The sequence below is a fragment of the Rhinopithecus roxellana genome, chromosome 10 (genome assembly GCF_007565055.1).
Source record: "Rhinopithecus roxellana isolate Shanxi Qingling chromosome 10, ASM756505v1, whole genome shotgun sequence".
Lineage (NCBI taxonomy): Eukaryota > Metazoa > Chordata > Mammalia > Primates > Cercopithecidae > Rhinopithecus > Rhinopithecus roxellana.
Genome location: NC_044558.1, coordinates 64485717 through 64508064, shown reverse-complemented (window position 1 = coordinate 64508064; position 22348 = coordinate 64485717). Strand labels below are relative to the sequence as shown.

At 45.0% G+C, this 22348-nt stretch overlaps 1 protein-coding gene across 12 annotated transcripts in view; it reads right to left on the bottom strand.

The window, feature by feature from the left end:
• LOC104661473 (disco-interacting protein 2 homolog C) overlaps window positions 1-22348 on the bottom strand; it is a 313197-nt gene that overhangs the window by 124940 nt on the left and 165909 nt on the right. For all 12 annotated transcript variants that reach the window (XM_030939985.1, XM_030939981.1, XM_030939979.1 and 9 more), the window contains 4 exons: window positions 13982-14191; window positions 10274-10408; window positions 6680-6799; window positions 4961-5158 (listed from right to left, as the gene is read on the bottom strand). In XM_030939985.1, the coding sequence (XP_030795845.1) occupies window positions 4961-5158; window positions 6680-6799; window positions 10274-10408; window positions 13982-14191 (663 nt within the window). The remainder of the gene's footprint in view (window positions 1-4960; window positions 5159-6679; window positions 6800-10273; window positions 10409-13981; window positions 14192-22348) is intronic.

Here is a 22348-nt window from a genome sequence, read left to right as displayed (position 1 = left end):
GAGGAGTAAAAGCAATGACTCCAACTGCAACAGTCAGAGCTGCCTGGACGCTGGAACGAGGCCGGCACAAAACAAATCCCCTCTGAGTGCATGAAGTGCCTGCAGCAAAAGCCCTGAGAACACCATCAGCACAGAAACCGTGGGGAAGGTTCTAGGGAGAAAAGTCCTGTGGGGCCACCGCAACAGCGTCACTGCCACAAAGTCACGCCCGGTGACACGTCCCTCAGCCACAGTCAGTCCCACAGGACTGAGGAACACAGAGCAGAAAACCACCTGCAGAGGCTCCAGACTCGCAAGTCCTGTGTTTCTCACCTTCAAACTTCCCTAACCTCAGGGTTTTAGGGTTTTTAATGACGAATCCTTGGATTCAGATAAAGATAACGGTAAATATAACAGTCTGAGATCAAACAACAATGACTTTAAAGCCTAAAATGAGTTCTTAAATTACACAATGGCCTTTTACAACCTAGTCTCAGAGCCTTCAGCTGAGAGAGCTTCTCGGGTAGTCAAGGTGTTAGAAGACAGACAATGATTTAATAGTGTAATAAAGGTAACAGCAATCTTAACTATTTTGTTTCAATGCAGTCACTGTTTTCATCTTTTCCCTATTTTAAATGTAAACGCGAAATCAGATTTTGTTCACAACACAGTGCAAACTAAAAAACCCTGAATTTGCTTATTTCCTATAGGAATGAGCGCTCCTCGGGTATTATTTATTTACCAAAGTATTTATCCCTCGCTAACGAGAACATGAAGAGAATGATTATTTTTGATTATTCTAGTTCCTAGGACACTTCCCGGCCATAGTACGGGTTCAGCAAACGTGTCTTCATTTTACTAACGTCACAGGCAAGCTGTAATGAAATACCAAGTTACAGTGTGCATTCTGGCATATCCCTGAGCACTTTTGCTAGACACACTTTCATTCATGTTCACTCCTCCTGTCTTCCTTAGCTCCTCATCCTCAACACCATAGGTAGTCTTCAAGACTGGCAGCTTTACAGTCATCTGGAATTCTATTTGGGGATTTTATTTTCCTGAAAACGACCACTGGCTCATTAGATGTAACTCGGAGTATTTCTTCCCCAACAAAAACTATTATTCTGTGGTTTCAGATTTCTTTAATGTGAACAAGATTAGGGAACTATTATAGTTGGGTAAACAATAACAATCAATTCACTGCAATTGAAAGAAAACCAATGTGCTGTAACTGATTAAATCAATTACACTCGATTAGCACCATTCTAGTTTGTGAAAATTTCAACTTCATTCTCAGCTAAGAGTCTTGACATCCTAAGTTCACACAGAAGCTAGTTAACAATAGTTTGATAAAACACATGCAAACTTTAGGCAAAATTCTTGAAATATATTTGGTATTTTTATACTTCTCAAACAGAAAAGGCAAGAAGTTAAGCTGCTGATATAAAGATACAGCAGCTCTTAACTGATTCATAAAGGAGATGTGTGTGAGGTCAGCACTGTTGTATTAGACATTAATTGTAATTTCACACACAGTGTAACTGGTGAGGGGAGAGGTAGTGGGTGGCAACGGGCTGAACCGGAGCGAGCCGGGGAAGGAGGCGGGAACTTGAGACGCACCATCAACTACGCAAAAAAGCAGCAAGGCCACAGAAAGGTGGCCCAGTGCGCTGCTAGCTCAAGCATGTAGATTGCTCGGAACATCTGGAGTAATAGGAAAACCATAAACAAATAAAACATTAAAAGGGAGACGAACATGAGCATCTGCTTGGTAGGAACGCAAAATGAATGTGTAGGTCTCTCCCGAAAACCACAGAGGAGGCAGAGTGTACTGCAGAGCTGCTGGAGGCAGGACGTGAAGGGCAATTAACGGCACAGCGTGACTTTTTAAGATTATGAAATGCCACGGGTAGTCTAAGGTGGAAAACAGAATTATAAGATGTTTCAAAAGTTTATTGACTTGTGGCTTTCATTAGCCACCTACACTTTCTATTAATGATCCTAAGTTTATCAGCTGGGAATTCTGCTGCCCCAATGCTTCATAGGAAGCTAAATTTGGGGGTTGAGGGGAAACAGCAGGAGTTTAGAGAATACAGCCCTTCAGTGACACCAGGTTACTCAGTATTAGAACAATTCTCATTCGACGAGCTTGTTTCTGAGTCGTCTCAGCAACAACCAATCATTCGTTCATCTACGTTAGCGTTTCTGTGCAGAGGGAGCTTTCCACAGTGTTCACTGCGTTTTCATCTGATAAGCTGTAATCTTACATTTGGAAACGTGTCGTTTTCTTATATTCCTTTAACAAGTAAAAACCAAGATCAACCCACGGCCTGCAATTAATATGGATAATTAAAATACAACAACATATAGATGATTTAAAAGCAGGAGTTAAAATGCATTGGTTGGGGGCATGAGTTCTGATGACTCCAACTTTTCATATGAATATTCAGTCTGTGTCTTATGTCTCCCATTCATCTTAACCTTGCAGGAAGGGGAAAGACGCCAGCACCGTTCAACGTTCCAGCAGCAGAGAGGGGCGATCCTTCTGATCGAGATCATAGGCCCCGTGAGAACTGTGTCTTACTCGTCTTTGATTTCCCAAACCTTAGTCCTGTGCCAACGCATACCACATGCTTAAAACATCCAAGCGAACGTCTGTTAGTGCTCAGAGTGAACGCACGCACCCGGAAGAGCACAGCTGCTCCTGTATTCCCGGCGGGGAGGCGGGGAGGCCTCGGGGGCCATCAGCTGTCATGCAGCAGTGACTCCAAGTACACAATTAGCTCCAGGGCTGAATTGGGCCGGAGATGAGGGTCACACAGAAAAGTCTTTCATCCTTTTGACTGAATAAAACCTATTTCTGAGAGCATAATTTAAAAAGTAAAGCTTATGCTTCACCATGGATGACACACACTATCCATTGAAAACTACTGAAAGGACCGGGCGCGGTGGCTCAAGCCTGTAATCCCAGCACTTTGGGAGGCCGAGACGGGCGGATCACGAGGTCAGCAGATCGAGACCATCCTGGCTAACACAGTGAAACCCCGTCTCTACTAAAAAAAAAACAAAAAACTACCCAGGCGAGGTGGCGGGCGCCTGTAGTCCCAGCTACTCGGGAGGCTGAGGCAGGAGAATAGCGTGAACCCGGGAGGCGCAGCTTGCAGTGAGCTGAGATGCGGCCACAGCACTACAGCTTGGGCGACAGAACGACTCCGTCTCAAAAAAAAAAAAAAAAAAAAAAAAAAAAAAAAAACCTACTGAAAGAAGCCATAAAACCAAAGGAGCTACAAAACACACGCTCCCAAACCCAGTATGCTCCTAGACCCAAATCCCCCATCTGTCCGTGAAATGCACAGGTCGACAGCTGCTGCCTCCCGGAGCCCCACCCCGAAAAGGCTGGGCTCTACTGAGATTCCACCATTCAACATAGCACCTGGCTTTGGGCCTCCATGGCTAATGGAGAAATCAATTCCTTTCCTACCTGCAATCAGAAAAGTGTTGTGTTATACCAACAAAACCTAAAGTTAAAAACAAAACCTGCAAACAGACAACAGGTGGAACGACGTTCTGTACCATGCCCAAGAGCCTAGAACTGAAACAGCTATGTTTAAAATTTCAACTGTCAACATAAATCTCAGACATGCAGGCATAATATGAACCATTTTGGTCCTTTAGTTTTTTTTATTTTTGAGACGGAGTCTCGCTCTGTCGCCCAGGCTGGAGTGCAGTGGCCGGATCTCAGCTCACTGCAAGCTCCGCCTCCCAGGTTCCCGCCATTCTCCTGCCTCAGCCTCCCGAGTAGCTGGGACTACAGGCGCCCGCCACCTCACCCGGCTAGTTTTTTGTATTTTTTAGTAGAGACGGGGTTTCACCGTGTTAGCCAGGATGGTCTCGATCTCCTGACCTCGTGATCCACCTGTCTCAGCCTCCCAAAGTGCTGGGATTACAGGCGTGAGCCACCGCGTCCAGCCAGTTAGTTTCTTATCTTTTGAAAATTCGAATTAATTTTTTAGAGATGGGGTCTTGCTATGTCACTGAGGCTGGAGTGCAGTGACACAATCATAGCTCAATGTAGTCTCGAACTCCTGGTCACAAGTGATCCTCCTGTCTCAGCTCCCAAGCAGCTGGGACTACAGGCACGAGCCATCGTGCCAGCCTTTTAGTTACTATTTTCTTTGTAAAGCTGAAGCAAAGAGAAAATAGCCTGACAATCTGCTCCTCTATGGTCTCTTATCCACAGAAAAAAAGAGAACGCATTTCTCTGCTATCGTTAACCATGGGCAAAAGTTTACAGACTGTATTAATTGGACTGAAGACTTAAGGGAAAGGTGGTTTCTCCGGCCTTCTGAAAAAGTCCCTTGGAAACCGATTTTGTTTCTTCGGAGTGATACATATCAGAAAGCTTAGATTTTTCTTTTCTTTTTTTTTTTTTTTGAGACGGAGTCTTGCTCTGTCGCCCAGGCTGGAGTGCAGTGGCCGGATCTCAGCTCACTGCAAGCTCCGCCTCCCGGGTTTACGCCATTCTCCTGCCTCAGCCTCCCGAGTAGCTGGGACTACAGGCACCCGCCACCTCGCCCGGCTAGTTTTTTGTATTTTTAGTATTACCAATCTTTGCTGAAAGCATGCATTTCAATAAATCGCGTATGTATTTAAGAAGATCTAACATCTTATTAAGAGTTATGGTCACTGTTTCAACCAGCCATTTCCGGTTTTAACTCAAAAAATATTTAACAAATAACTTTCGAGATTCCATTTATTTCTGTGCCAGAAACATAAGGCAGCATAAAATCCGTCAGTCACCAGAAGTAACGGACACTGAGCTTCATGTGTTTGGGAGTGGCTGTGCGTGGCATGGGCAAAGGGCAGAGGGTGAGCCTCGGGATTACCGTAAGTGAGGATGTAAACAGACACTGAGCTTTGTGCGTTCGGGAGTGGCTGCGAGGGGGGTGGGCAAAGGGCAGAGGGTGAGCCTCGGGATTACCGTAAGTGAGGATGTAGAGGGGCTTCCCGTTGGTGTCCATGGTGGTCAGGCAGGGCGCCTTGGGCGAGATGGTGCCCCACCTCTGCAGTGCAGCCTCCAGCGACGGCGGCCAGTTCGTGACCACGCCCAGCTGCTCTCCGCGCATGGCCAGCATCTGGGCCCCCTCCGGCTTTGGTTGGTTTGGATCTGGTTGTTGAACTAAATCATTTGAATACAAGAGGTTACGAGAGAAATGCATCCACATTAGCGTGGCTACTTTTTGTTCTCTATAAAGAAGCCAGGAGATTTATACTTAAGGTGTACATTTATGGCTGACAGAAGAGCATGCTTTTCTACAATTGGGGTCTATACACTAGCATCACGAATGCTGGTAAAAAATCAGTTCTTGTAATTTCCAAGGCAGCATGTAGGTGGAGTGCTTAGGTGGACCTGGACATATCTGCAAACTGACAACAGGTGGAACTGCGTGGCATACAGGCAGAGAGCCTGGAATTCAAACAGCCGTGCTGAAAATTTCCATTATCAACATAAACTAGTGATTTTGGACCCCAAATTGCTTAAATCTTGCTAAATTATATTTTGTCCTTAAAGATTAATGGTGCATTTATTTTCCGAGGCAGGGTCTCTCTCTTCTGCCTTGGCTGCAGTGCAATGGCATGATCACAGTTCCCTGCAGCCTCGACCTCCCAGGCTCAGGTTATCCTCCCACCTCAGCCTCCGCTACAGTCCTAGCCTGTAGCTAGGACTACAGGCATGCACCACCACGCCCAGCTAATTTTAGTGTGTGTGTGTGTATACATATATATTTTTTTTTGTAGAGCCAGGGTTTTGCCATATTGCCCAGGCTGGTCTTGAACTCCCAGGCTTAAGTGATCTGCCCACCTTGACCTCCAACGGTGCTGGAATTACAGGCATGAGCCACCACACCTGGTCTGAGCTGTACATTTAAATCTGCCACAAGTACACTGAATAACAGGAACACGGAGCGAGTATTTTCCTGAGTAAAACTAAAATCAGTGCATCATAAATACCACCTGCCCAATCCTTGAGAGAGGTGAAGAATGGAAATTATCTTTTCCATTTCTGGAACAGACTTGTCTCTCACTTTATGACTGACAAGAAAACTGGCCGTTTTTACTTGTGGTTTAACGCACAGGATAATAAGGAGCTCGAGTTTGCTATAATGAGCAGTACTTGTGCTTTGTTTCAACTTTAAGTTGTTTGTCTAAAAAGACCCAGGAGCATTCGGGGGCAAAGGCAGCAGCTCCGGCATCTATAAGGAGAGGCAGGCAGCGGAGGGGGGAAGAAGGGGGAGGACGGGGGAAGAAGGGGGAGGACGGGGGGAGGATGGGGGAGGGGGGAGGAGGGCACCTCACACGCCTGTTTTGCTGCGAGCAAAGGATTTCCCCAGTTTACTTGTTTTTCTTTATGTTTATACTTTACTTGTATTTCCATACTCTTACAGAGTTCTTATAGAGACCTGACCTGCATAACAGAACAAAATCACCTCCTGCAGAAGACTAACAACCAGGTTTAGAAACCTGCTGACGCCAAGGCCGCCTGGGAACATCACCTGCTCCCTATACCTGGGTTCCCATTATCCAATGAATGCCAAGATTACTGCTCTTAAAAAGTAAAATAGCCTTGCAGAAAAAAACGTCATTGCCTATGGCACCACAGGAGCATCTGGAAGAAACGTGTGGGAAAGAGTTTTCTCACCTTCTAACAATTCTTCAAAGTCATCGACAAAGAATTCTCGTAAAGGTGGTCGCTTCGGTCGTTTGAGGGTATTGACAAGCTGCTGGATTTTTGCTGACACCCGGCTACTTACTGGTACTCCTGTAAAACAGGAACCAGTGGGTGGGGGAAGCGATCATCACAGCTTCAACCAGTACCCACAGTCCCACAGCCCCCCTGCCCAGCACAGCTGCAACAGGCTGGCATCCTTCTCGATGCCATCCTGGGAAAGGCCTGAGGTGATCATGCTGTACAGTAGCCCTGTGGCTACGCAGCAGACAGGACAGAGATGCATCAGATCCGAATGTCTCCCACGTTCCAGCATGCGCTATTCTGCTGGTCATGCTGGGAAGAGCCTCAGGACCACACATGCTTGACCCCGGCTCTGATTCTCAGGACAGAACTGTCATCTGCAGAGGGCAGACTCCTCATTCTCACTGCCCCAGGCCCCCCTTCTCAACAGGGCAAGACCATCAGTGAAGCAGTAAGGCCTTCCCTGAGTCTGTCTCTCCAGGGACCGTCAGCATTCGGCCTCACGGAAGCACAAGAACATTGAGCGGGTGAGTCATGTCTGGAACCCCCAGCATCCCACAGCCCTGGGCTGGCGATCCAGCACCACCACGTCCAAGCCCTGTCCACTCCTAATAAGGCTGCGCTCCTCACACATGTTCCAAACCCACGCAGCTCAGCCCGCACACAGGCAAGGCACCCTCAAGCACAGAAGTTAGTCTCTAAACTCAAATTTTTGTGTAATAGAATACCAGCACATACCTATCCAAGGGGACTGAGAAAAACCACATTTTATAATACTGTGCTAATTACAGCAAACGCTGCATCACTCTGAAAATCAACTGATTTGATAAATGAAAAAGTCAGTTTTCAAATTTCAAGATAAACAAATCAAATAAATGAACAAGACAGAGGATCAAGACACTGATGCTCCAACTAGATCGAAAGTGTCCCCCTCAGGCACACGCTGCAGGCCAGCAGGACCTGGGCAACCATCACCCAGAGTTGTGGGCCTGGACGGTGCAGGGGTCTCTGCAGGTACAGCTGGCAGGCCATTCCCTCACCTGAGGCAGAGCCCTTGTTCGCCCCTGCACTGGACCATAAAAAACAGACCTCAACATTTGGGGGGAATAGAACAGAATTCAAGGAAATTTTTTCTATCAAGAATTTTTAATCAGTGTCTCAAAATGCTCTGTGGGCACTTTCAGAATTGAGACATTAAATATTTCATATCTCTGAAAATACAGAAAACACACAATCCAGAACTCTCAACATCTAAACATAGTATTTTCCCATTAAATAGCCCAACTAATTTGGTTCAGACCAATCAGACCATCCCCGCCAGGCCATGATTCTCAAGCTTAATTTGGCAGATGTCAGAATCGCCTCAGGGCCCCCAGAACTTCCAGCTCATGACGTCTGGGGTGTGGCCCCGAATCACCCTCCCAACAAGGGCCCCTGTGGGCTCTGGTGTGGGAGGCTGTGACACATCAAAACGATACAACACACCACGCGGGACATACCTGGGGAACAAAAGCGAAGATGACAGACTTGAAAGATGACAAAGTTACTAAAATGACCGTGACAAGAGTAACAAAAATGGCCAATTTACTATAGACTGAACTTATCAGAGAACTAAAGCAAATAATGACACAGAAAGGCATTCCAGCAAAAGTCATCGCACCGGCAACCAGGGCGATTTCAAGTGCACTAACTGGACACTTGTGAAGGCACGGCCGGGCTCTGCCTCACGTGAGGATGTGGCGGTGTGCCTGTTGGGGCTGGGATAGGCCTCCCTGTCCACTATGCCTGTTGGGGCTGGGATAGGCCTCCCTGTCCACTGTGCCTGACTGGGGCTCCGACAGGCCTCCCTGTCCACTGTGCCTGTTGGAGCTCGGATAGGCCTCCCTGTCCACTGTGCCTGTTGGAGCTCGGATAGGCCTCCCTGTCCACTGTGCCTGTTGGAGCTCGGATAGGCCTCCCTGTCCACTGTGCCTGACGGGGCTCCGATAGGCCTCCCTGTCCACTGTGCCTGTTGGAGCTCGGATAGGCCTCCCTGTCCACTGTGCCTGTTGGAGCTCGGATAGGCCTCCCTGTCCACTGTGCCTGACGGGGCTCCGATAGGCCTCCCTGTCCACTGTGCCTGACGGGGCTCCGATAGGCCTCCCTGTCCACTGTGCCTGTTGGGGCTGGGATAGGCCTCCCTGTCCACTGTGCCTGTTGGGGCTGGGATAGGCCTCCCTGTCCACTGTGCCTGTTGGGGCTGGGATAGGCCTCCCTGTCCACTGTGCCTGACGGGGCTCCGACAGGCCTCCCTGTCCACTGTGCCTGTTGGAGCTCGGATAGGCCTCCCTGTCCACTGTGCCTGTTGGGGCTGGGATAGGCCTCCCTGTCCACTGTGCCTGACGGGGCTCCGATAGGCCTCCCTGTCCACTGTGCCTGTTGGGGCTCGGATAGGCCTCCCTGTCCACTGTGCCTGACGGGGCTCCGACAGGCCTCCCTGTCCACTGTGCCTGTTGGGGCTGGGATAGGCCTCCCTGTCCACTGTGCCTGTTGGGGCTGGGATAGGCCTCCCTGTCCACTGTGCCTGTTGGGGCTGGGATAGGCCTCCCTGTCCACTGTGCCTGTTGGGGCTCCGATAGGCCTCCCTGTCCACTGTGCCTGTTGGGGCTGGGATAGGCCTCCCTGTCCACTGTGCCTGTTGGGGCTCCGATAAGCCTCCCTGTCCACTGTGCCTGTTGGGGCTGGGATAGGCCTCCCTGTCCACTGTGCCTGTTGGGGCTTGGATAGGCCTCCCTGTCCACTGTGCCTGACGGGGCTCCGACAGGCCTCCCTGTCCACTGTGCCTGTTGGGGCTGGGATAGGCCTCCCTGTCCACTGTGCCTGTTGGGGCTCCGATAGGCCTCCCTGTCCACTGTGCCTGTTGGGGCTCCGATAGGCCTCCCTGTCCACTGTGCCTGTTGGGGCTTGGATAAGCCTCCCTGTCCACTGTGCCTGACGGGGCTCCGACAGGCCTCCCTGTCCACTGTGCCTGTTGGGGCTGGGATAGGCCTCCCCGTCCGCCTGTGAGTTCTGTGCACCACAAGACAAGGGCACGCCAAGGCTGCTCCATGCGGCTTCACACAGGGGCATCGTATTTCATTCACTACTGGGTTCTACGCTGACTTTTATGATCCCGGGAAGGACTGAGACTTAAATAGAACAGGGGCTAGGTGATACAAACAGCCGCTGTAACCAGAACGTACGCAGCCTGTTACCAAGTCACTGACATCTCTGTCCAACATGGATAAAAAGACCCTCTTTCCTCCGAAGTCTAAAGCAACATACTGGCCCATCTGACAGTAATTCTGTTGTACATTTAACTTCATCTTGCTCTTTTAAGTGACTGTTCATGGTCTTAACAGCTGTACAAGAATTTCTCAGTTGCTGAACCACTGTTAGTTATTCAACAGATAAAATGGCAGCAGATTGTACCCCAGGAAGAAGCACATCCAGTCACGGACACAGAACGGGACATCAGCACAAACCGTTTACCAGAAAAAAACGCATCTCTGCTTTGGGACGTACCATCCCCGGTCTCCATGAGCTCGGCGTTGCCGTACTTGGGCGCTGTCCGGGACCCCGTAGAACCCTGTGGTCTCTCCACCTGTATGGAGTGCTCTGAGGTGTACGTGGTTACATCAGGAGGTGCAGAATGATTTTCTGTAAAGAAGCACATCATGAGTGTTTCTGGTGGTTGTGGCGTTTGCTCGCAGGTTGAGCCATAGCTCAGGAAGAGACTGGAGCACGGGCGCTCACCCTGGGGGTGCCGTGAGAAGCCAAAGCCAATCTCAGCCACGTCTGCCACACACATCCGGCACAAAGGGGGACCCCAGCATAACTCATGTTGCCGCAAATGGAGCAGAGTTCGGTGAAACCTCCAGTTTCCTAACAGGAGCCACGTCAGTGGCGTTTTAACTAGAATATCGTTAGACCGGCGATGGCAGGGCCTCAGGAACCCTGTGTGTGTTCACGGAAGGGTCCCGTTTCCTGTCGGCCACCATCGACACAGCCCAGGGCTTTACTCGCGCTTTGGAGCCCACGGCCTGGAATTAGAAACCCAGCTCTGGAAACTTCTGGGGATTTTGAGATGTCCTTTAAGCTCTCCATGCCTCAGTTATTCATCAAATAGGGAACAGTAATGGCCATGACCATGTAGGGTAGTTGGGTGGATTGCATGAGTTAACACATATACATTTCATAGGATTTTCTTTACTAAAGGGGGAGACATCAAGAATTATTATTATTTGTTTTAGTACAAACAATACTAGTCATTGAAAAAACCACGTTTACACCCTAATGCGTACTAAGGACTGCGTAAGGCCAATGAGCGCATGGAGCTCTTTCTCTTACAGCACCCCGTGGAGAGAAAGTTAAGCCGTACGTGGCTAAATGGGGGAAAGTATGCTTTGCTAATGAATAAAACGTTGAGGAAGACGTGCCAAGCAGCCCACTGACCACGCCCGTCACGCCTAGAATCCTGATGGGCGCCACAGTGCGGATCTGGATTCTGAATCCTCCTTTGACAGAAGCTTTTCAGGATTGCCCGCCACCGTCCCACGCGACAGAAGCCACAGAAGCGTGATATTCTGTGCTGCTGAAAGTGGTGCTCATCCCCAAAAGCCTTTCTTCACCAGACACTGCCACCGCGCCCGGAGGCCGTCTAGATGGCAAAATCAACTGAATGCACAAAAACAGCACACAGAAAATCGAGGCACAAAAGAGGCCGTGAAACGACGCTCCTTTATGATCCGAGAACCGGGCGGGGTGGGGGTGCTGAGCCGCCTGGGCACCACGTCAGCCCCTCCTGAGGGTGTCAGTCTGGCGTCACAAGTAGATTCGGCAATGCCACTCACTTGGAACCCCTGACTGAGGAGAGGAGAATCATCGGCTCTCACTAAGGGGAGGGCCTGCCACACCGTCCGTCCATGCCACGATGTTCCACCTGGAGGCAGGTGGCCCAACTTCCTGCAGAACCAACCCTCCGTCCTCAGCGGACTTGGATGGTAGCATCTCGGAGACCTCCTCTCAGCTCCGAGGTGTGAAAGCGCTGCCGACGGCTTCTAGAGGGACAGCGGGTACAGCAGTAGAAAAAGAAAACTAGAATGAGATTTCCTACCTTATGCCAAATTGGCTTGACTGTGAAGATACATGTGAGATGTCCCTACTTAACTGCTGGCATAAATTGGTGGAAAAAATCCACAAAGGACTTCAGATTTCACTTCAACAAGTAGAAGCGCGGCCAGCTCTGTGAGACTGCGTGACCTGGAGTCTGCAGCCCTGGGCTTTTCCCCCCTTGGACGAAAGCAGCCTCTGTGGCCTCCCCTTCTGTCCCTTGCTGGAGGGATTGGCCAGTGTGACTCTGTTGTGCCTGGACCCCTTAGAACACTCACGCACAGGCGCACACACGATCACACATGCTACATTCTCGTTCACAGGCTTCTGATTATCTCAGAAGGTCACATGCACATCTGACTTTTTACTTCTCTTGTTTTGCCACAGAAAATACTTTTCTTCTTCTCTTTAAGTTTCATTATTTTGCCACGGCTTCTCCAAAAAAATTCCAAAGTTACAGAAAATTTCCAGATAGTCTAGGAAGATTATCTTTGTGACCAATTAGAAATTACCGGAACGTGATCACCGAGAGTTAGTTACATTTGGGTCACACTGAGCCCTGACGCACATGAGTTAGGAGCCCCTCATAGTTCGGATAAATTGATTCTTTGTACTAAAACTTCCAAACCCACAAAGGGAGGCCCAAGTGCAGTGATTCATCTGTTCAAAAATATGTGTTTTTCTTGGTAAGACTGTGCATTTCCTTAAAACTGAATAAAATCTGAGGATACAAATGCTTCCACCAAGTGGCAGAGGTGGTGTCTGGCCTCCCCGTTCAGGTCTGGCAGAGCCTCGGCCACTATCCTGGACTTTTATTATGGAAAAATATGTAACAGTCACACATTCCTGTTCAATGTTCAACCTACTGTGATTTCAAGTATAGGTTATTAATTCACATAAACCAGTGTACATGTTCCTGAAACTGTGTCAAACTGAAGTTTAATACTGCTTTGCACTTGAGTACTACTTTGCAAACTTTTAAAGAGTATTTCTGTTTTCTCCTTTATACTCACAACAGTTCTGAGAGAGAAAAATTACTTTTTTCTTTTTTCCCTCACTAAAAGCCTAAAGCAGGAGAAGTGACTTCGAGATCCCAGCAGCAGTTATTGGGAAAAGTGAGACAGACCCAGCTCTCCTGACAGCCAACTCCTGTTCCAGACAGAAAACAGCTGACGCTTTCAGTGTCAGGAGCACCGAAGGGGCTGGGACCCAAGTCAATCCGAAACGCCTCTGGGTGTCAAGGAGTCAGTGATCTCGAAGTGAACATTCTGGGGTTCTGGGGTGTCTGTGGGCTATCTGACCACACATGACGTCCACCTGCTTCCCTCTGAGGGTTTTGCAGAGATCAGGCTTTCCTGCAGTAGCTGATGCCGGGAGCGTCTGAGCCTGTGGCTCGTGCTCTGTTATCGGCAATGTGGAATACAGTCGTCTCCGGTTACTGCTTTAATAGAGAGACACACCAAATCCCATTCAACCCTAGTCCTGTACTTGATGGAAAATGTGTACTCCTGAACCATTCAAAGGCAGAGCGATGCAAGGCTCATCACGGCTCCCCCACGCGCCGGCTCTTCCTCTAGTAATTCTCACTTCACTCCTTTTCCACAGCGTCTTCAAACGTCGTAGGGCAGTGATCCTAACTTCGTCCTTTTTCTAATACAGAGGATCTCCCTTGTCACAGAACCTACACAAAACAGTGCGCCACGCCCAAGAAATCTGAACACCTGTGGCAGACAGCAGCGTAAAGCAGCCGTGGTTAAAGCTCTTGTTTCCTTAAATGACCCCCATGGTCGGGAGGAGCACACTTTAAAACCCTGTCCTGTTGACTGGGACTGTTAAGGTTTCACGCAGGAGCATAAGTGAGAAGAAAAGATGGGAGCGGATATGGCTGCAGGATTCCCCAGGAACAAGGCCCCTGGAATTCCAGCTGTGGGAGGGACCTGGGCATGGGAAGCAGTAAAGCAGCTTCCAGAAACAATCCAACCAAAGCATCCCAGGGGCCAGATGAACTATGCGCTCTTTCCACTGAGAGATTCCACAGCCACGATGCAGACAGAGAAAAACGTGCACACACAAAAGGCATTTAGACAACAGGCACAGAAAGACACTGTGAAGCGTGCTCACCGATGTGGGTCTGGGCCATGACGTCCGCCAGCCTGTGGGCAGCCCCGCTGCCCCCGCTCTGCGTGGAGGACGAGGAGGTGGTGGACGTGGTGGAGCCGTGGATGGCCTGGCTGATCCAGTGCTCCATGTTGATGCTGCCCTGGCTGGAGGTGGGGGTGCCCTGGGAGTCCCCCTGCACTGAGCCTTCGTCTTCTGAGCCAGAAGAGGTATCTGTGTAAGAAGAAAGGCGATTTGCTATATATTGCAGCAAAAACATGCACCACAATCTCAGTCCCTCGCCAAACAGATTTACTTTACGCAAGTCTGAACAGTTGTTCAATGACTTTTTGCCGTAGACACTGAGAAGTTAAACCACTTTTCAGATAATCAACCATTTATTTTAGCATAATGAATTTTGCTTCCAAAACACCTTAAACAAACATGCTATAATATGTTTGATACTGTCATCTCAAAGATGCACTGATACAATTTCTCCACACAGCAGTCTGGGAAGAAACCAAGTGTTTTCTTGTGTCAGCCAGAAAGTAAGAGGGCAAGGGGAGGCTGAGGGCCTGTGCAGCTCTCAGGAGTCTCAGTGTGACTATGTTTAGCCCTTGTTAGTCCTGAGATGCTCTTCTGGGCTCTGATTTATTTCTACGTTGGTGTGTGTTAGATACCCAAGCAGGTGATTTCTGCGTTGGTGTGTTAGATACCCATGAGGGTGATTTATTTCTACATCGGTGTGTTCGATACCCATGCAGCTCCCTAAGGATCAAGAAGCTGATGATGGTAACAGGAGAGAAAGCAGAATGTGCCTCACATGGAACGGCCCCCTCCACCTCCCCCGTTTTCCTCCAGGGCACACGACAAACCATCATGTCACATTTTACACTCAAATCTATTCACCTTTACAGTATTCATTTCTTATACATTCTTATTATTGATTTTTCTTTCTGTACAAATTGGGTATCTTGGATTATGATAAAATACATCCATTTTTTCCACTATAATCCACGAGAACATTTTTCATTTAATAATTTTTCATGCAGTACCAAGGTTTTTGGGAATAAATTGCTGGTGTATTTGTTAAACTTCAATGTAAGAATGACACTCAGAATCCTACCTACAGGTGAGTGATGGGAGGCGCCGGCTCAGGCGAGCAGCTCCAGATCATTGGGTGAGAGGAGGAGTCACAGCAAATAATATTAAGACATGGGTTTGCTTTATTAAAAGACAATAATAGCAAACGATATTCATACTTATTACCACTGTCACACGACTTACGCTGTCTGGGAATTTTTTTTAAAGTTGTTAGAAAAGCAACAATATTAGGAGCCTGAAAATTCTCTATCACCTTGTTTTTTTTTCTTTTCGAGACAGAGTCTTGCTCTGTTGCCCAGGGTGGAGTGCAGTGGCACGATCTCAGCTCACGGTAACCTCTCCCGGGCTCAAGCGATTCTCCTGCCTCAGCCTCCCAAGTAGCTGAGATTACAGGCACGTGCCACCATGCCTGGTTCATTTATGTGTTTTTAGCAGAAACGGGTTTCACCATGTTGACCAGGCTGGTCTCGATCTCTTGACCTCGTGATCCACCTGCCTCGGCCTCCCAATGTGCTGGGATTACAGGCGTGAGCCACTGCGCCTGGCCCACCCTGCCTTTTAAGAAAACTTACACATTTTATATAAAAGTAAAACTGACACAGCCTTGAGACTTTTGAGAAAAGTACACAACCAGGTGTCCATATGGAGCACAACCATCTCCCCAGAACGTCTTCTCACAACCCTTTACAATCTTTCATTCCCCACTCCCACCTACCTTTTCCAAGAAACCTGCAGAATAATATGATATAGACACTCAACAGAATAGCAGCAAACCAAACAAGCAGCATATGAAATGGATGGTACAGCATGACCAGTGGTGACTAGAATTACACACCATGGGGACAGGAAGTCAGGTTGATTCAACTTTCAAAAGTGAATTAATGTCATACACCATATAGAATTACGGAGTAGAACCACATGTTAACCTTAGGAGACATAGAAAAGTACTGACAAATTCAAGATAACAAAACTCAACAAACCAGGAATAGAAGGCAATTTCCTCAGCCTATTAAAGTACATTCATGAAAAGCCACAGCTAACATTGTATTCAATGGTAAACAATAGAATGCCTTTTCCCTAAGATGGAGAACAAGACAAAGATGTCCCCTCTTGCCACTTTTATTCAACATTATCTGGCAGGTTCTAGCTAGTGAAGTAAATTAACAAATTTAGTAATAAAGACATCCAGATCAGAAAGAGAAGGAATAAAAGTGTCTTTATTCATAGATGACATGACCTTGGGATGTAGAAAATGGCAAGAAGTATACCAAAAATGTTTTGCATTACTAAAAAAAGTTTGATGAGGTCACAGGACACAAGACAAAGATATACATATACTAGCAATAAACAACCTGAAAATAAAATTAAGAAAACAGTTCCATTCACAATAGCATCAAAAGCATAAAACACTCAGCTGGACTTCTAACAAAAAGGTACAAAATGTGTACAGTGACAACCATAAAACATTACTAAAAGAAATTAAAGATCCAAATAAATGGAAACTAAATGGAGATAGATTCATGATCGTGAATTGGAAAACTCAGTATTATCAAGAGAGCAATTCTTCCCAAACCATTCCGTTAATTCAAGGCACTGCCTAATAAAATCCCAGAAGGCTGTGTGTGAAATGGAAAGCTTATTCTCAATTTTATCTGGAAATACAAAGGACCTACGATAGCCAAAATAATTTTGAAAAAGGAAAACAAAGTTGGAGGACTTCACTATCTGATTTCAAAACTTTACATAAAGTCACAGTAATTAAGGCAGTGGTATTAGCACAAAAATAGACATATACATCAAAGGAACAGAATTAAACCCAGAAATAAAACCTTATGTTTATGGTTAATTTATTTTTGACAAAGGTCTCAAGACAACTCAGTAAGAGAAAGGTAGTTTGTTTTTTCAACAAATGTTGCTGTGGCAACTGAGTACCTACACACCAAAAAGAAAAAGCGTGGGGGAAAAAATCCCCCAAACCAAACCAAACCAAAACAAAAATCGCACTTAGATCCCTATTGCACACACAAAAATTAACTGAAGATAGATCACAGACCTAAATGAAAGAACAGTAAGACCATGAGACTTCTAAAACTTCCAAAAACACAATCCATGAAAATTAGTAAAATGGACTTCATTAAAATAGAAAACTCTTAAGTTTTAAAAGATGATTATCTCCCTATAGCTAATGTAACAAATTACCTTGATCTTAGTGGCTTATAACAAGACATGAACCTATTATCCTACTGATGGAGAAGTCAGAAGTGTAAAATCTAAGTGTCAGCAGAGCTACGTTCCTTCTGGAGGCTTCAAAGGAGAATCCATTTCTTTGCCTTTCCCAACTTCTGGAGGCCACCTGTGTCCCTGACTCATGGCCCCTCTTCCTCTTTAAAGTGCATCACTCCAGTCTCCAGTTCTTTTCTCTTGTAAGGACCTTCTTGATTACAGTGGGTCTCCCTACTTAAACCAGGATAATGGTCCCATCTCAAGATCTTAAATTAATCAAATTAATAAGCTGCAAAATCCCTTTTACCACTTAAGGCAACAGGTTCATAAGCTCTGGGGAATAGAACCTGGGTGTCTTGGGGGAAGGGCATTATTCTGTCTGCTACATAATAGTTTGTTCTTTCACTGAGAAACTTTACATCTATAAAAGTCTTATATTCAGATTGTATAAGGCACCTACAACCCATAAGATGACAACCAACCCATTTAAAACATGAGCAAAAAATCTGAACATTTTACCAATATATACAAATGGCTATGAATAGGAATTAGCACATTAAAAGCCAATAAGCACATTAAAAGATGTTTAGCATCATTCATTGTTGCAAAGTAAATATACAATGATATACCATTTCACATCAATTAGAATGGCAAAAATAAAAATATCAACAATAACTACTGCTGGTGATGATGTGGAGAAACTGGGGTGCGCATATGCTGCTGGTGGAAGTGTGAAATGGTGCAGCTATTTTGTAAACAAGTTGGCAGTTTTTAAAAAGCTAAACCTAAACTTTCAATGAGAGTCAATGATTCTACTTGGCATCCACTTAAGATAAAGGAAATTATATGTATACACAAAGGAAATTATATGTACACACAAAGATATGTACATAAATGTCAGCAGCAGCTGAATACTGGGAACAATGAATAACCAACTGGTAAATGAATAAACAGAATGTGTCCTATCCATCAAATAGAATATAAATAAATAATAGGGAATCAACTACTGATGCGTGGTACAGCAAGGACTTCAAAACAGGTAAAGGAGGTGTAGAGAAGCGTGTACATTTTATGATTTTATATCATAAAATTATAAGATCATAAAAAACCAAAAACCATAAAATCAGAGTAAAATATTCTATGCTTTTATATTCTAAAAACTTTAGAGCACACTGTTATGATTTCTAGGGTTCTTTTTCATACAGCTAACCTTTCATCTGATATCCTTTGCAATCAGCCAAGTCCATGCTTTAGCACGTTTATAGTGTAGTTCTGCTGATAACACATTCTCTCAGCTTTCATGTTTGGGAACGTGTTGTTTCACCCTTGTTTATAAAGGAGGTTTTCCCTGGATATGAGCTGACAGGCTTTTCTCCTTTTAGTGCTTTAAAAAATGTCTTTCCATGGTCTTCTGGTCTCCACGGTATCTTCACAGAAGTCACGCGTTGTTCAAACGCTTCTCTGGTGTGTAACGTGTCTTTTTCTTCTGAGTCCTTTCGGGATCTCCTCAATCTTGGGATTTCAGCACTTTGGCCATCATGAACTTGGATGTGATTCTTTTTATACTTGTTCTGCTTGGAGGTCACTGAACTTCTTGGGGCTGGACACAGGTGTTCGACACCAATCTGAGAAAATTTTGACTCATTTTTTCAAAGGCTCCTGCTCTTTTCTCTCTTTTCCTTCTTGTATTACAAGTATATTAACGTATCACAGGAGCTTGAGGTTCTGTTCGCTTTTCTTTAATTTTGGTTTCTCTGGGCTTCACTTTGGTTAATTCCTTTTCATCTCTCTTCCAGCTCAGGGACTTCATCTTCCTTCTCCAACCTGTTAAGCCCATCAGCGAAATTTCATCTCAGTATCGTATTTTCCAGCTTTATAGTGATGTCTCACGTATACCCTACATATGCACAGCGTTCCCTATCATCGACATTGCCTACCAGAGTGGTACATTTGTCACAACTGATACTTCTACAGCGAAACATCATTACCACTCAAACGCCATCATTCACATCAGGGTTCATTCTTGGCGGGGTACAATATATGGGTCTGGACAAATGCATAACATGTATCCACCATTACAGCATCATATAGAGATCACATGATACTGAAAATTCTCCTGCTCTGCCTATTCATCCCTGCCTCCCCCTGGCAACCACTAATCTTCTTACAGTCTCCATAGTCTTGCCTTTTCCAGGATGTCGTAAAGCTGGAATCATACAACCACCTTTTCAGATTGCCTCTCACTTAGCAGTATGCCCTTCAAGTTTCCTCCGTGTCTTTTTATGGATAGCTCATTTATTTTCAGCATCGAATATCATCCCATTGTCTGGATGTACCACAGCTTGCTTATACATTCACCTACTGAGGGGCATTTTGGTTGCTTCCAAGTTTTGGCAATTATGAATAAGGCTGCTCTAAATATCTATGTGCAGGCTTTGTGTGTAGACATAAGTTTTCAACTCTTTTGAGCAAATGCCAAGGAGTGTAATTGCTTTATCATATGGTAAGAGTATATTTAGTTTTGTAAGAAACCACCAATCTGTCTTCCTAAAGGCTGTTCTATTTTGCATTAAGACCCACTATTTTGCATTAAGACCCACAATGAATGAGAGAGAATTCCCACAGCTCCACATCTTCACAGGCTTTGGTGTTGATAGTGTTCTGGATTCTGGTGTAGTGATATCTTACTGTTGCTTTAATCTGCATTTCTCTATGACACATGATGTGAAGCATCATTTCATATGTCGATTTGCTATCTTTATATCTTCTTAGATGAGGCATCTGTTTAGTCTTTGACCCATGTTTTACTTATTTTTTAAAGACAGTGTCTCACAATGTTTCCTAGTCTGGAGTGCAACTCACAGGCGCAATCCCACTACTGATCAGCATAGGAATTCTGACCTGCTCCATTTCTAACCTAAGCTAGTACCCCTCCCAGGAGGTCACTGGTTTGACATTGAACTTAGTGTGGACACCTGAGAGGCATCACTCAACAATCGGAGCCCCTGAACTCAAGTGATGCTCCTGCCTCAGCCTCCCGAGTAGCTGAGCCCACAGGCACATGTCATCACACTTGGCTGGCCCCTATATTTTAATCAGGTTGTTGCTATTGTTGACTTTTAGGAGCTCCTTGTATATTTCAAATAAAAGTTATCATTTATGTCTTTTGCAAACATCTTCTCCCTGTCTGTGGCTTGTATTTTAATTACTTTAAGAGTCTTTGACATACCAGAAAATGTTAATTTTATTAGAGTCCAGCTTATCAATTATTTCACACATTGCACCTTTGGTGTCATATCTAAAAAGTTATTACCAAACCCAAGTCACTTAGATTTTACCTTATCTTCTATGAATTCTATAGTTTTGCACTTTATGTTTAGATCTGTCATCTATTTTGACAGGCAGGAATACTTCACCACTATACTAATGAGGACAGCGGTTGTGTGATCTATTTTAATTTTTTTGAAAGATGTAAGGTCTGTGTCTAGGTTTATGTTTTTCTTTGCATGTTGTTGTTCCAGCACCATTTGTTAAAAATACTGTATTTGCTCCACTGTATTGCCTTTGTTCCTCTGTCAAAGTTTAGTTGACTATATTTTGTTACTGGGCTCTCTATTCTGTCCCATTGATCCTTTTGTTTGCTCTTTCACCAATACCACACTGTCTTGATTACTGTCGATTTATGCTAAGTCTTGAAGTTGGATATTGTCAGTCTTCAACTTTGTTCTTCTAATACTGAAGTGGCTGTTCTGGGTCTTTTGTCTCTCCAAATAAACTTCTGAATCAGCTTGATGATATTAAAAACAAAAAACAAAAACAAAAAAACAACTTGTTGGGATTTTGGGTGAGATTGCATTGTAAGGAAAACATCTTGACAGTATTCAGTGTACCTATCCATGAACATGGACTACCTGTCCATTTAGTTTTCCTATGAGTTTTGTAGTTTTCCTCATAAGGTCTTGAACATATTTTTTTAGATTTTATGCCTAAGTATTTTATTTTGGGGAGTGCTAATGGAAATGGTTTTTATTATTTTTAGTAGAGATGGGGTTTTGCCATGTTGGCCAGGCTAGTCTCGAACTCCTGACCTCAAGTGATCCACTTGCCTTGGCCTCCCAAAGTGCTGGAATTACAAACATGAGCCAGTTTTTAATTTCAAATTCTACTTGTTCTTTGCTGCTAAACAGGACATTCAGTGAACTTTTGTATATTAAACTCAATTCTTTTGGATCTTCTACATAGGCAAACATGCCATTTATGAACTAAGTTTATCTTCCCAATGAATATATATTTTATTTTTCTTGTCATAATTGCATTAGCTAGGACTTCTAGTACAATGTTGTAAAGAAGTGGTAAGAGCAGACATCCTTGTTTTTCCTGACCCCCTTTCTGGATCTTAGTGGGAAAGATTCTAGTTTCTCACAATTGGGTATGATGTTAATAGGTTTTTTTGTCCATATTCTTTATCAAGTTGAGGAAGGTCACCTCTGTTCCTAGTGTGCTGGGAGCTTTTATTATGAGTGTTAGATTTTGTCAAATGCTTTTTTCTTTTTCTTAGCCTGTTAACATGAATTATGTCAACTGGTTTTTCAATGTTAAACCAGCTTTGGATATGTGAAATTCCATGTGGTTTTGGTACACAATTTTTTTTTACATTGTTAGATTTAATTTGCTAATATTTTATTGAAGATTATTGCATCTATGTTCATGAGAGATGTTCTGTAGTTTTCTTGTAATATTTTGTTATTAAAATGGTATTTGGTATTAAAATGATGCTGGCTCCATAGAATGAGTTAAGAAGTATTCCTCAGCTTCTATGTTCTGAAAGAGATGGTAGATAATTGGTATAATTTCTTCTTAGATGTTTGGTAGAATTCACCAGTGAACCCATCTGGGCCTAGCACTTCCTGTTTTGAAAGGTTATTAACTACTGATTCAATTTAACAGATACAGGCCCATACAGATCGTTTCTTCCTGTTCAAATTTTGGCAGATTCTATCTTTAAAGAAATTGGTTCATTTCATCCACGTTATCAAATTTGTGGCCATAGAGTTGTTCATAATA